Below are 14,344 nucleotides of genomic sequence, written 5' to 3'. Positions count from 1 at the left end.
TGTCCGTTACATTGAGTTTCTCTTTTCAAGTCTCATGCATGAATGTTGTCATTGTCTGTTGATAATGTTGATGGTTGAGTGTTCATAGACAAAGGAATATCACCTTCTTCTCAATTAAGCTCATATGATACCTCGTATTAGTTGTCTACTCCTGTACCATCATAACTCACATTTACATTTTTGTCATGGTTCGATTTTAACGTTACATATAGCTGAACTCTACAAAGATCTTTTCGAAAAAGAAAGAAGCGAACATCACCATCATTTCGTATGTACTGTGGAGGGGCTTCATAGTCAAGGTTATATTTAACTCTCATAACAACATCAAACTCTGAGCAACTTACATTTGCAACCCTATAAATACGAGCTTTAAGTTCTTCATACTTCAATGTAATGGGCACAATAATTCCTGTTAGCTCGCCTCCAATATACAAATTTTAGTTCTCATCCCAATCACCTTCGTATTGAACTAGTAAACACTTTTCGTCATCCTACAAAGCAAGATAACATTTTTTTACTAAGCAGATGAATATCGTTTAATACACATGGACCTCTCTCGCTGCCGTTCTCAATTTTGCTCTCGCTTTCTTGACTCTTGTTGTTGTTACCTCTCGCTGTTGCTCTCTTTCCCTTTCGCTCGCGCTCTATCTCTCTCCCCCTTGGTCTCGTTGTCACTCTTTCTCACACCCCTTTCGTTATGCTATTTACATAGCTTTTTTGAGACCACGTTCCTACAAACACCAATGAAACCACGTTCAAGAAAAGTTTGTTCCATTCTGAAAACTCTGTTTGGTTCCAAAAAACTCCGTTCTGGACAACCTCATTCAATAAATCTCCGTTCAACAAAATGAAAATTCAAATGAAGTTTAGATTTTAAAGAATTCACCATTACATATTTGTTGTGTGTTAACGATTTTAAATTGTAGGCAGATGATTTCGTGAAAATTGTCAAATCAATTGTACAGTGACAGACAATCACATCATGATGGAAGATAGACAAACAGCAAGAGTGAATCTATGTAGCGAGGGCAAGATAATTATCAAGAGTAATTCTTGTAAACTCATATCGTGACGACGTTAACAGAAAGTCAATTGACAATTTTTTAAAAATGGGTCATTTCCCATGATTTGCCCAGATATTAGATCATTGGCCCAAATTTCCCTCCCAACTCGCCATCGATGGGAAACAAAGGGGCCGGAGCCCTCAATACTCCACAGCAACCGATTCTAGGGCTCAGCATTCATAAAATCCACCGTCCCAGATCGTAATTCTGTAAATTCCTCGCCGGAGAAGCGTTACCCCCACCGTCAACCACTGTTTGGGTAATTGGGTGTGAGAAATTTTCTTATATTTTCTCCATTTTCCTTCTCTTTCTCGCTTCACTTCCTCTGTCTGCGATGAATTTAATTTTGATTGCTTCGGTCTTTCTGCAAACAGGACTGATTAGCTCGCATTTTGTTGTTAATTATGATTACTCATCAAATTTCATCATTGAGAATTTGATGACAATTAAGGTGATTCGAGTTGAGGAATGAGTGCAAACAGAAATGTAGGTTAATGGGTGGGTTTTAGAGCCGTCCCTCCTGATAATTTGTTGAGGATGGAAGTTTGACCTAGAACTGCTATTTTTCTTCGTTGATTTTTTTTAATGAAAAGATGGGACTGTGTTTCTTCTGAATCTGCACCATTGATGACTTCCATGGACAGCTCTTTCTGATGGTAAAACTGTTTCGAATACCCATTTTCTTGAAAACCCTTGAATTATTTCGAAGTTATGATAGTTTTTATCGTTCTTTCCATGGACAGCTCTTTCTAATGGTATACTTTTGATATTGAGATTGTTGAATGTTGTGTGCTGACACATAATTCTCTTTCTCAGATAATATTGGAGTAGAATTTTGCTGCTGTTTCTCATTAGTAATTGAGTTCGTTTAATCGAGGAACAGATATGGGAAGCCAAGAAAATGTTAAACATATTGAGGAGTGCTCAGTTTCAAAGTAAGCTCTCTCGAGCCTTTTCTGTTTCAAGTTTCACTTTCCCTTTTCTTTATATACTGCTATCATCTCTCTTTATATCTCTGATGGCTTTTCTCCTTTCCCAATTGTTGAAAACTGGACTGTATAATTGCAATTGAAAATTCCTCTAGAATTTTATCTTATAACACCATCTTGTTGTGCAAATCTGAAATTGCCTAGCATAAAATTTGGGCAGTTTTCTCCGAAACCCTAGGGGATATGTATATGTTGCTGCTGAATTTTAAGATAATCTCAACTTCCGCCAAATAGGGTATTCACTCCAAAAACTGATACTTTTACCTTATTCATCCTTGAATCCATTACTTGTTTGGTGGATCGAATTGATGCAGAAATTTTGTTCAAAATGTTGTGTTGAATGTCTTGACTCTGGTATAAGGCTATAGCCATGGTTTAAATTTTGGTAAATATCAACTTAGTAGCTATTCTTAGGCGGTTTGGCTAAGATGACAGAAAGAATCTTAAAAAGTTTTACCGTTTGTGATCTAATCTATATCATTTTATTACGGTAACATTTTCTTTTTTTGTTTAAATACTAGGTTGGTCTGGTAGTTCGGTTCATTTTGATTCATATACTTTTAAAATGTTTATTAGTCTCTATACTCTCCAGATGTCTATTTTGATGTCTATACTTTAAAAAAAGTGATCTATCTTGTTCCCTTTATTTTCATATCTATCTCATTTTTATCTATCTCATTTTAGCATGACACCTCATTATTAAAAATTCTCATTGGGTATAAAACTTATGCTAAACTTTGCAAATAGGGATTAGAATGACCATTTTTTAAAGTATAGGACCAAAATAAACATTTTGAAAGAAAAAATACTTGAATTCATCCTAAGCTACATATATATGCACCCCATCCATTTGTCCAATCATAATTTACTTGGAAAACTCTTCTTACTTTTTTTTTTTTTCAAAATATTTTTGGTTTCTTTCGTGTGTGTGATTAATGTGGGATGCACCAAGATTAGTGCATTTTAGGTTGCACCTGTGTATTGCTCTTTTGAAAGTATATTGACTAAAATATTTTTTGTTTCTTTTGTGTGATTAAAGTGGAAAGCACAAAGATGGATGATTTTGGGATACTCATGTTAATGTATTGATTGCTCTTTTGAAAGTACATTAACTAAAATGATCCAAAACAAAAAATACAAGGATAAAAATTGGAAATTTTAGAAGTATAAGAATACAATGAACCAAAATCAAAATACGCAGACCAAAGTAGTATTTAAATTTCTTTTTCTCCTTCTCTTTCAACTGGAATTATTCCTGAGATTTTATTGATGATCGTTGGATATTCACAGTGCATTGGGCACTTGGGTATTCTCAGTAGCAGGAGCATTGCTAGCAATTCCAGTGGGAATAAAGAGGAAATCGCTTGCACCCCTTGTGTTTTTTGGCACAACTGGTACAATGCTGGACATTATAATGGGAATTAGTGCCTGTGAAAGAGAACATGCCGAGCGTCAAATGAAGCTATTAGAAGAAGCTCAAAACTCTGCAGCCGAAGCCTCTCTTAACGATTCCGAATCCCATTCTTGATATCATCCTTACATGGTTGTACCACTCGCTCGTGTCGTGCCTAACGCCCTTTTCTTCCTCAGCTGTGTTAGATGGCATGGCCCTTGGCTGAGTTTGTTCAGCCTTCTTTCAAACCACAATGACATTGCATGAGTTATGGCTTCACGAAATCAACTGCCTTGACTTTATGCATTTGCAATAAAATTGTACTTGTTACCAAAATACAAATTCTTATGTGCATTTAGCTTTTCTATATGACTTTGAGAATATGGTTTCTTTATTCCCTTGAAGAACTCACAGTTTCAGAAGTAAATAGGTGGAAATTCTGATGAATATTTATGTTCACTGCCCTCTCCTTCACTTCAATGTAGACAATTTGAATTCTATTTTATGTTTTTGGAGTATTTCAACAAAAACAACATACTTTTAGAACTTTGATCTAAATAAGGCAAATTCTTAAGACAATACATCTAAATTTTGTATTGGAAATTATAACATACAGATTTATATTGAAAAAAGCAAGAACTTTTACAAATTTAACATTTCATGTTATGAGCTCTAGTAATTTTTATTAGATTAAAATGTGTATAATATAATATATTACAATTTTTAACATAAAACATGTTCGTAAATTAATTAATCATCATTTATATTTAACTCAATATTTAATGGATAACTAATTATGAACAATTATTTAAATTAGAATCTAATTTATGAATCGGCTACCAAAAATTCAGTTTTGCTTCCCATGGATCTGTAACCCTATCGAATTTCCGATGTCCATCCACAATTTCCTTTTGCTCGGCCGTTGTTTCTCCGAAAGATATGTAAGATGTGCTCAGTCCAAAGACCGGTTGATTAATGAGCATGGGAATGTCGAAGAAACCATCTCAAATCTCCCATTCTCCTTGTCCAAGCAGGTATTAACCATAACGTCAAATTTAAGAGGGCTATTTTTTCCTTGTTCTAGCAACATTTTCAGAAAGATCAACCAGACGAGATATAAATTTTTAGAAGGCCTGTCTCCTTTCCCAATAGCTCGAGGAGAATTAGCAATCGGGGCACCGGAATGGCTTGATTTGGCAACAGCATTTGAGTTAGGATGGGAATTGGACTTATGCAAACTGTAATGGGAGTAAATCTTTTCAGCTTTGATGTTACCAAACAAGATTTCTGCGGCTTGATTCTTGACAAGCAGAGGAATGCATTCTGATTCATCCCAAACGTATAACTGCAGTAGAAGAGAACAATATAATAGATTCAGAATACAAATAATACAAACTATCTAAATAGGCAAGACAAAACAAATATATGACATTACTAGTCAGCGTGATGAAACAAAATGATGATAGGTTCCATTGTTGAACTTGAACATGAACAGCAAATCTGGCACATATGTGGGGAAATGTTTGACTTGGTTATTTCGGATACAATCGAGGGTGCAAAATGAAAATGTGCTAGATACATAATTGTAAGTTAGTGACTGAACTCTATATGGAAGAAGATTCTTTAACATTCGAAGCTTCAGGGATACAAGATATCATAACACTGGTTCAAAGCAAATAGAAAAGATGGTTGCAATCGTGGTGTTTGTAAAGGAGATGTTTCGTAGAAAATTTGTTTCTCAGAGTTCAAAGACGGGTAAGCCAGCAACACCCCAAGAACTAAATACTGGATTAATAAATGACCGTCATAACGATACTCTTTAGTTGACATAGAGTCCAGAACATGAAGAAAGTGCAAGAACAGTTCATACCAGGAAAGGCCTATATATCATGCTTACTACATGAAGGCGGTTCAAGCTTTTTGAACAATAAAGTGGAACAGAAATCTGATCAACCACGGACCTGAAAGCAATAGAAGGACAAGCAGTGTTCAGAAATCGGAAATAAAACAGTCTTCAGTGAAATAATACAAAATGCTGCAACCTTTCGTACCTATTTTCCAGACCTAAAGGTGAACCACACAACTGACAACCGGTGGAAATGAGATCTTCTGCCAGACCAAAATCTTCATCGTTGGACAATCGCCTGCTAACAAACAACTTTTCTTTTCGAGGTTCATCAAGATTCATCCAGGGGGATAACAAAAAGATTTCCCCAATCGATGCACCAAAAATGACCTTGCATGATTCAGTAACACACGATACTTCGGATAGCGAGAAACAGTCTCTGGACATCTCCTTTTCAGGCAATTTCCAGTTGCGGAAGAAATGGTTCATTTTCTGACCAGGTTGTCCAACATGATGAATGCAACAAAAGGTTTAGGACTTGGGTCTGATATGGTATTAGGTAATCACTTAATGATGTATATGCCATTCATGTAGAAATTTCAAATCCAAATGATTGTTCAAAATATTTAGGACATATTTAAGACTGATTATAAAATAGTTAAAATCACTTTTGTTATTTCTAAAATCACTATGAAACATGCTTTTTAATGATTCAAAACAAATTTTGATGAACATTAAAAGTGTGAAATTAAATATTATATTAATTTTGAGCGATTAAAAGCATGCTATTAATCTACCACATCAATCAACTTTCATAATAGTCAACAGACAACATTTATATGCATTTATATATGAGAAACTGTAATAAAACTGTCTTTTAGGATGGGAAAAACCTCCCAGTCAATGGTACAAGATTACATTTTCAGATCTCCACCTATGCTCAAACAATTTGTATGCCTACCTTTCCACAAATTAAACCAGTCAGACAATATAAATAGATTGATGTGATGATTTAATGTTCAATATAACACACAGGTAAAAAAGAATGGAGAGGCTGCATAATTATGAAAATGATTGCAAATATAAATACTTGGTCACTATGCAATTTTATGTTGCGGAAGGTAGAACCAGCCCCCTTCGCCCATTCTACAACCCTCCTCAGCCTTTCTTTAGCTGCTAAACCAGCTCGATAATTGGCCGTTAATTCATCTACACCTATAAACAAAGACAGGTTAGATTTCATTTCCCCTCCATGGTCGATTATTAAGAACTTCAAGAAGAAAGCTTTCTATAACTCATATAAGGACATAGGAATTTCGTTATAGCAATGAGTAAACAATTACAATATTTATGGCCGGTGCTTTAGCTGCAATTTAACTAATCCCTAAAACCCAGTACACTATCAATTACAGTCCAACCATAATGAAAGAAAACACTGCTAAGCTGGAAATCAAAAACTCAAAGAGCCACAAGATATAAATGTGCACCAGTTCTTTAGCTATTAGAGAAATATGCAACAAATTGCAGAAATTACCTCTGAAATAAAAGCAACAGATAGGCATAAATTAATAGAGTCTTATACCTTCAGAGACGAGTGTTTCGTAAGGGTGGATTATACAAACTAGGGAAGAACAATGAACAGTTGTTGCCTCAATTGAATCTCCGAATTTCCTTAGTTTCACATCTGAAACGTCCCGAACGACGAAAAAAGAAGATAACATAAATAGCCTTGGAAATCATAACCTAAAACTGTAGATGAAATCTATTACTAGCGAAAGTCGATTCCATACTTCCAATAAATAGACTAATAATTATACGTTGGAGCTTACTCTGCAACAATACAACATCGCCTGGAATTGCTGTGGCTGCCATTTTCTTCTGCCATAAGGATACAGAGAAAAACGACCGTGTATCATCAGCTACCTTGATGTCAGTCCTTATGACCTCCCCGCCATTGGACAATTTGTACTGTATACAAAGAAATAACACTTGCTCCGACAATCATCAAAAGTACAATTGGAAAGATTATAGACAGAAATAGAGAGAGAGGAACCTCAACAGGAGTGGATCGATGAATGAAGACGATGAGTTGAACAAAATCGCCAACGTGAAGAGCAGCTTCGGAGAGATTAATCAGAGGTCCATACCATCCGATTACGGACATTCCCGGCGGTTACCGCTACAGTCGCTCTGTACTCTGAAGCCCCGATGAAGAAAATGGTTTGTTTTGGCGCGTCCTATTTTCGCCGATTCATGAAAGTTCGAAAAAGCAATGATTTCGTAGCAACAAAAAACGACTTCGTATCTGCTTAACGGCTCCGGCCCAACAAGCATCAAAATTGGGCTTATTCGCTCAAATGGCGGCCCAGCAAATATCAATATTGGGCTCGTCCTTCGACGGCCCATACACAGGCATCCTGAGCGAGTGAGCGGTATATGGAACGTTGACACATGCCGGCTGTTTCCCTGAGCGGTATATATATATATATACATGTGTGTGTATATCAATTTATTACCCAAAAGTCCTCATTTATGGATTGTACCCCATTTAAACACTTAATAATTATATTAATTTTAAATTTTAAATTGGGTAAATGTATTCCTAAACTTTCATAAATGAATTAATTTAGAATGTGTTTGGTTTAACTTTTCAAGTGTTTAATTTTGAAAATAAGTTATTTTAGAAAAAATTAAAGTATTTGGCAAACACTCAAAATGACTTTTTAAATACTTTCAAAGTTTATTTTAAACAAGTTTTTATCAAAACAATTTAAATAAAAATGATTTTTTTGAAAAAAAAACTCTAGATAATTCAAATAGGTCCTTAGACTATTAGTCAGAACTTCATTTTAGAGTCATCCATGCATTTTTGTTCTAATATAATTGTTCATTTTGTAAAACTGACATGTGAAGAAGTTTACACCGAATCAATGCATTAATTATTTTCAAATATAATTATAATTAAATGTCCAAATTGATTGGCATCATCTATGAGTTTACTTGACTACAATTTTCACACAATATTGGTTGAGAATCAATGCAATTATTAGTTTAATGTTTTAATTGATACAATCCCTAAAATTTAACGATATAAATTGATATTTATCTCTCTCTTTAACAATTTTTGGGTTAAAGGAAATTGAAGCTCTGACGTTTGAACCTCTGTCAATGTGTAGGGTTAGAATAGTTAGGTTTAAATACTATTTTGAGTAGTTAATTTGATTGTTGGTTGTTGGTTTTGCCAAGAGCCAAGAGGCGTTATAAACTCATTAATTCGTGTGTATATATATAGTTCAATTCTGAATTTTTTTTAATCTTAATTGTGTAATTTCAAATATCTAATTTTAGTTTATGTATTTTCAAGCAATCGTAAATCTAGCCTCTCAAAATTATTTCTTATCGAAATTGGCTAAATAATAACGATAATTTTCATGCAAGGAAATGTTATATATGAATGTATTTTCAAAATTTACAGTGAAAATGTTAGTAGATAACTTTTTTTTTTTAAAAAAAAAAAAGATCAACAATAGATAAATAATATAGAGTAAATTTAAAGATTAATCGAAAGTACATATATATAGACTAAAATTAGACATAAGTACACCTAATAAAATCAAACAAACTTCAAAGTACAGATACTAAAATCATAATTTAATCAAATATTTATTAGTCTAACCAAAAGTAAAAGAAAAATTACATTTTTAGCCCCTAAATTTTGGATCTAATTTTTATTCGGTGTATATGTTCCAAAATTTATGCTTTATTTCTAAGTTTTTAGTTTAACTTCTATTGGTTTCTAAATTTTGAAAGATCACTTTTTGACCCTTGAATTTTACATTTTTAGTCTTTATTTATTCACTTTCACTTTTTAGTGTAACATGTTTAATCCTTTGTATACATGTCTTACCTATCAAGCAACCAAAACAAAGATAAAAATTCAAAAGATAGATAAAAAATAAAACAAACATTTTTTCAACAAAAAATTATTTTCCACAATAGAAAGAAAATATCACGTGTTAATAAATAAGTGTTAATTACTTGTGGAAAACTTAAAATAATAATAATAATAATAATAATAAAAGGTTAGAAACCCTTTCTAAACGAATTGCTAAAGACGGAGATGGAAAGCAAAATTGCGTTCTTACAAATATACAATAATCGGTTTAAAATAATAATAATTTATTTAATAAATAAAATTAAGAGTCGCAAAGTTCAAAATTAAATAAATGCCGCCGTGGTGCTGTTCGTCAGCAGTAGGTTTTAGTTTCACTTTCAACATAATATTTATGTCGAGGACATTGACTTTGCCACATTGGAAAAAAAAATTGTGATGCTGATGAATAACAACTAGATATAAATGTGGCATTTTATAAAGTATATTGTGACAATCTCACGTCAAATAATGTTTCTTCGTGTTGATTACATTTTCTAGTTTTTGGGAGGACATAACGAACAGTAGCATGCATAAACTCGAATTGGTTGAGAGATTGGCCTAAAAAATTGGATCAGATCATTATTTGACATAGTTTTTCAAAATACGGTTTTATAACCATTTTCAATCTTCTTTAATACTTCATTTTCCTCCTTTATTTCCCATCTTATTCTTCATATTCTTTCTCTAAAATCATCCTCAGTATGTTGACAAAATTGCTCCCTTGTTCTGATGACAATGACAATGAGCAGAGTTATTTATTTTTCCTCCTAATAACACGCAACAATTTGGTAGTAACAAATACAATTTTTCTTGTCGGTGTTGAGGACAAGAGTGAGAAAGTGAACAAAAATAAGAGTAAAAGTAAGAAGTGAGCTAGTAAGTAAAGAATGAGAGCAAGAGCAAGGGAGTAAGCTAGAAGTTGAGAACTACAACAAAACTAAGAAAAGAAAAAAATAACTAGGGAAAAAAGGAATTGTTTAAAGCTAATCCAATTTATGATTTTAATTACTCGACCTCATCCAATTTATGATTTAAAGCTAATCAAACCTCCAACTACATTTATCGATCGTGGTCTAGGTCTCATCACTGTTGAAGTTGATAAGGCCCCATTGTGATCAAATAGCTAGATGGATGACACGTGGCATTTTGTAATTGGACAAAATTTCTTATTCAGCAAATACCCTTTTTGAAATTTATGCACATTCATGTGTGGATGAATTTCGAAAACATTGCATGTTTTGAACATTATTTGATTTTGCATTAATTTTTCCCAACTTATAAACATTTATAAGTAAGTTTCATAATTTGATGGACATTTAGATTCACTCAACCAATTGGTTTTTTTTCTTCTGCACTGTCAATTTTTTAGTCTATTATTTCAGTTTGGTCTAAAATGAAATCACTATTTTTGTCAAATTTGGTCAAGGAAGCGAATTTTGGCTTAAAAAAAAAAAAAAAACTTTGGCAAATTTTTAAAACCATAACATTTTATCCAATTAAATCCAAAATTATCAAATCTTCAATCTAAAATCTAAACTTGGTTTGGATTTCAAATAAAATCTAACTTCTTTTCGGATTTGGATTTTAAATCTCAACCAACCCTTAATCATTCACTTATAAATTGAATTTAATCAACCCGTAAAATTCACTTGCTATCAAACTTTTTTCTCCATTAGTTTTTTTTTGTTTTGAGTGACGAAAATAATATTTTGGAACTCATTTTCTTCCAATTTCTTCCATTTGTTGGGGTTGATGTCCTAAATCTCATATGTTGTAAATACAAATCACATATCATTTTATTGACATTTAGACTGCATTAGACATCGGGTGGATCATGTTTAAGTGATAACCTAAATGGTCAGTAGTAAATGAATAAGACGGTACCTTATCCTGGTGACACTATCCTTGTGACACTATGAATACGGCTCACTTCGTATATGTTACAGTTGTTGTAAATTGGTTACAAATGTGACCAAACCATGAAATGAATAGACTCTATATAACACTGTTACTAGAAAAGAAACTTACATTTCACTAGGATGACCATAGGTGACTTGATCTTAATCCTGAGTTGTGAACTTCTGTTTATGAGAGTAATCCTTTGATTTGCATGGATGAGAGCGACCTTGTTAGCCGACTCAACAAGCCTACCATTTTTGGGATCTATCCGAGTAGGGAGTTGGGAACACAACTACACAAGATGAAATTCACTCCTTCTCGTCCTTAGGAAAAGTAGATAAATTGGTTCCTTAATAGCTAATTACGGGTCTTGAACATTGAGGTTTCAACCTCTCACTGGACTGAGAGGTGTTAATTTATAATTGGATTATAAATTGTTTGTTCATTAGAGAAATCATTGGTACTTAAAGAGTTAGAGGTAACTACAGGGGTGAAACGGTAATTTGACCCAGTTGTAGTTATGAACGATTTGTGAATGATCGACTCACCGTCGATTGTTTATATCCGTGGACAAAAATATATCTACAGTGCGAAGAGTGCAACTATCAATCTTTAGTGGAGTGACCGATAGTTAATGAAAATCGATTAATTTAATTAAAGAGTAATTAATTAATCTCATATTATTAAAACTTCTAATCTGTAGGTCCATAAGGTCCCCTTATTAGCTCACTAAAGGATAGATAAGAGGAATGATTTGAATTGTTCAAGTCAATTGATGGAATAACATATTAATGAGATTAATATGCTATGGTTAATTATAGATGATCTATAATTAAGATGGAAATATTTGAATAAGATTCAACTATTAAATTCTTATGAATTAGATTCATGAAGAATTAATTAACTAATTTTGAAAGGTGAGGGTAAATAAACATGTGATGTTTATTTATTAATTAATTAACTATATATATTTAATTGGATTTAATATATATGGTTATTTAATTGATATGTTAATTAATTAAATAAATATTATTTAATAAATTAGACTTAAGGGTAAATTGGGAAAGATATGAAGAAGGGATAAAATCTTATCCATATAAATATCGCCAATTTAGAGGTTGGAATTTCATTGTGAAAAACCCTAGCATCCAATCTAGATTTCTTCTCAAATTTTTTCCTCTCAACCATTCTCTATTATTCTTCCTCCTTTAAGTTGATAGAGACCACTCTTCTACCCTTGGATTCCTAGAGAATAACAAGGTTGCATTTGCGTTGATGTCCTTTGTTCGTTGAAGAAACATTCATGAGAAGACAAAGAGAAATGACTTATTTCCTAATCAACGATTGTTAATTTTTATTTTTTATTTTTTAAATTTACATAATGACTTCTAGTATAAAATCTTTTGAGAAGTTTGCCATTGATTGGACCAACTCTTAATCCATCTTGATCGATGATTTTATATGCTCTATAAGTGTAAACTTCTTTAACAATGTAAGATTCGTTCCATTTAGGTGTGAACTTATTTCCTGTATGTCTCATTGTGATAATAGGTCTTCTTATAGCAAGTACCAAATCACCAACCTGAAATGACTGAAGCTTCACATGCTTGTCAAAAGCTCTGAACATTCGTGCTTGGTAACATTCCGATGCTTATTGTGCCTCGAGTCTCTTTTCATCAAGTGCTTCTAACTCTTAAAGGTGTAACTTGGCATCGTCTTCAATGGTCAGCACTTCTTGGATTGCCATCCTTAGTGATGGAATCTCTCTCTCTAATGGGAGAACAACTTCCACTCCATAAACAAGAGAATATGGCGTGACTCCTGTAGGAGTACGATGAGTGGTTTAATAAGCCCACAATGCTTCATCGATTCTTTTTTGCCAATCCCTTTTTTGTCTTGGATACCATCTTTTTCAGCAGATTACATAGAATTTTGTTGAACGCGTCTACCAATCTGTTTGCTATAGCATTGTACATAGAAGACTTATATTGCTTGAAGTTAAACTTCTCACACAACTTATCCATCAGAGTGTTAACAAATTATTTTCCATTATGTGTCACGATACGATGAGGAATGCCATATTGGTAAATAATGTGTGTTCTGACAAAGTTTATAATTTTTTCCTTTTGATTTCTCTTAATGGCACAACTTCAGGCCACATTGAAAAATAATCAGGCCCCACAAGGATATAAAAGTGCCCCACTGATGACTTAGGTGTAATAGGTCCAACTAGGTTGAGTCCTCAAGCTTCAAAAGGGCATGGAACTACTATTGGTTGAAGAGGCTTCGGTGGTTGATGTATAAAATTTGCATGGAAATGACAGGTTTCACATCACTTTGCATACTGCATTGAGTCATGGATCATTGTGGGCCAGTAGTAGCCCATTCTTTTTAATTGATGTTGGAGCTTTGGTCCAGACTGATGAGCACCACAGATGCTTGAATATGCATCTTCTAAGGTTTTTACTGATTACTCTTCCTTTAGGCATCAGAGAAAGAAACCTTCGTATGTACGTTGATTAAATGTATCATTGTAGTAGATAAATCGAGGAGATCTTCTTCGTATCTCAACTCTATGGCGAAGATCTGTGGGAAGATTTCCGTGTTGCAGATAATCTATAAGGGATTGTTGCCAATCCTCCTCTTCGATCACATAAACAGATATCGTCTAGGTTTCTTCATGTTGATCTTCTGTTGGCAGAATAATCTACTTTTGACAAAGAGAGATGTTTATAGGTACAGCATCTGAGATCGTTAGAGTAGTGACTAAATTTGCTAGTGCATTTGCTCTCTTATTTTCTAATCTCGGTATATGTTTTAGCATTACACCTTCAAACTTATCCATCAATCTCCTAGTGTAAATGAAGTAAGGCTTTAAATCCTCATGTTTCACATCATACTGGTGTGAGAGCTGATTTATAATTAACTTTGAATCACCGTATACTTGTATGTATGTTATCCCGATCTCAAAAAGCCATTTTTAAGCCAATGATGAATACTTGGTATTCAACAATGTTATTTGAACAAAACTCACTAAGTGTGAAGCTATAGGGTAACATGTGTTTCTCAGGAGAAATGAAGACAACACTGACGTTGGTTCCACTTCTTCGTGCTATGCCATCAAAGTACATAGTCCAAGGCTCCATGCTTTTGACAGTAAAATACTTCTTCATTGGGTAAAACTTCACTTCCAATTTGATGGGATTTGGTGATTAACTA

The 14,344-nt window shown here is 33.4% G+C and overlaps 2 protein-coding genes across 6 annotated transcripts; one reads left to right on the top strand and one right to left on the bottom strand.

Moving 5' to 3' along the window:
• Positions 1–1,165: 1,165 nt before the first annotated feature.
• On the top strand, positions 1,166–3,893 carry LOC120086511 (uncharacterized). Of its 3 annotated transcripts, none has more exons than XM_039043195.2 (3): positions 1,166–1,323; positions 1,881–1,999; positions 3,344–3,893. In XM_039043195.2, the coding sequence occupies exons 2-3, from the start codon at positions 1,950–1,952 to the stop codon at positions 3,579–3,581; spliced, it is 288 nt and encodes a 95-aa protein (XP_038899123.1). In that variant the 5' UTR covers positions 1,166–1,323; positions 1,881–1,949; the 3' UTR covers positions 3,582–3,893. The 3 variants fall into 3 exon arrangements, with proteins under 3 accessions (XP_038899123.1, XP_038899124.1, XP_090174381.1); XM_039043196.2 differs by having other exon boundaries at positions 1,193–1,333; XM_090318255.1 differs by having other exon boundaries at positions 1,221–1,720.
• Positions 3,894–4,102: 209 nt separating this feature from the next.
• LOC120086510 (uncharacterized) lies at positions 4,103–7,574 on the bottom strand. 3 transcript variants are annotated; one of them, XM_039043193.2, is made up of 8 exons: positions 7,346–7,563; positions 7,122–7,260; positions 6,875–6,976; positions 6,383–6,507; positions 5,498–5,784; positions 5,317–5,407; positions 4,882–4,946; positions 4,103–4,791 (listed from the first exon to the last, which is right to left on the bottom strand). In XM_039043193.2, exons 1-8 carry the CDS (start codon positions 7,454–7,456, stop codon positions 4,548–4,550), a joined length of 1,164 nt encoding a protein of 387 aa, XP_038899121.1. In that variant the 5' UTR covers positions 7,457–7,563; the 3' UTR covers positions 4,103–4,547. The 3 variants fall into 3 exon arrangements, with proteins under 3 accessions (XP_038899121.1, XP_038899120.1, XP_038899122.1); XM_039043192.2 differs by lacking the exon at positions 4,882–4,946 and having other exon boundaries at positions 7,346–7,574; XM_039043194.2 differs by lacking the exon at positions 4,882–4,946 and having other exon boundaries at positions 6,875–7,041; positions 7,346–7,555.
• Positions 7,575–14,344: the final 6,770 nt, after the last annotated feature.

Source organism: Benincasa hispida, chromosome 9 (assembly GCF_027475165.1).
Source record: "Benincasa hispida cultivar pf3 chromosome 9, pf3_genome.v1.1, whole genome shotgun sequence".
In the NCBI taxonomy this organism is placed as follows: Eukaryota; Viridiplantae; Streptophyta; class Magnoliopsida; order Cucurbitales; family Cucurbitaceae; genus Benincasa; species Benincasa hispida.
Note: the sequence above shows the minus strand (reverse complement) of the source record. Positions and strands in the feature narration are given on the sequence as shown.

Excerpts from the sequence above, each read along its gene's own strand:
- LOC120086511 (XM_039043195.2), top strand. The coding sequence starts at position 1,950 with ATGGGAAGCCAAGAAAATGTTAAACATATTGAGGAGTGCTCAGTTTCA. Across the intron at positions 2,000-3,343 it reads GAGGAGTGCTCAGTTTCAAA|TGCATTGGGCACTTGGGTAT; the intron begins GTAAGCTCTCTC and ends GGATATTCACAG.
- LOC120086510 (XM_039043192.2), bottom strand. The coding sequence starts at position 7,456 with ATGTCCGTAATCGGATGGTATGGACCTCTGATTAATCTCTCCGAAGCT. Across the intron at positions 6,508-6,874 it reads CGAAACACTCGTCTCTGAAG|GTGTAGATGAATTAACGGCC; the intron begins GTATAAGACTCT and ends CTTTGTTTATAG. Across the intron at positions 5,785-6,382 it reads TAAAATTGCATAGTGACCAA|AAAATGAACCATTTCTTCCG; the intron begins GTATTTATATTT and ends CAACCTGGTCAG.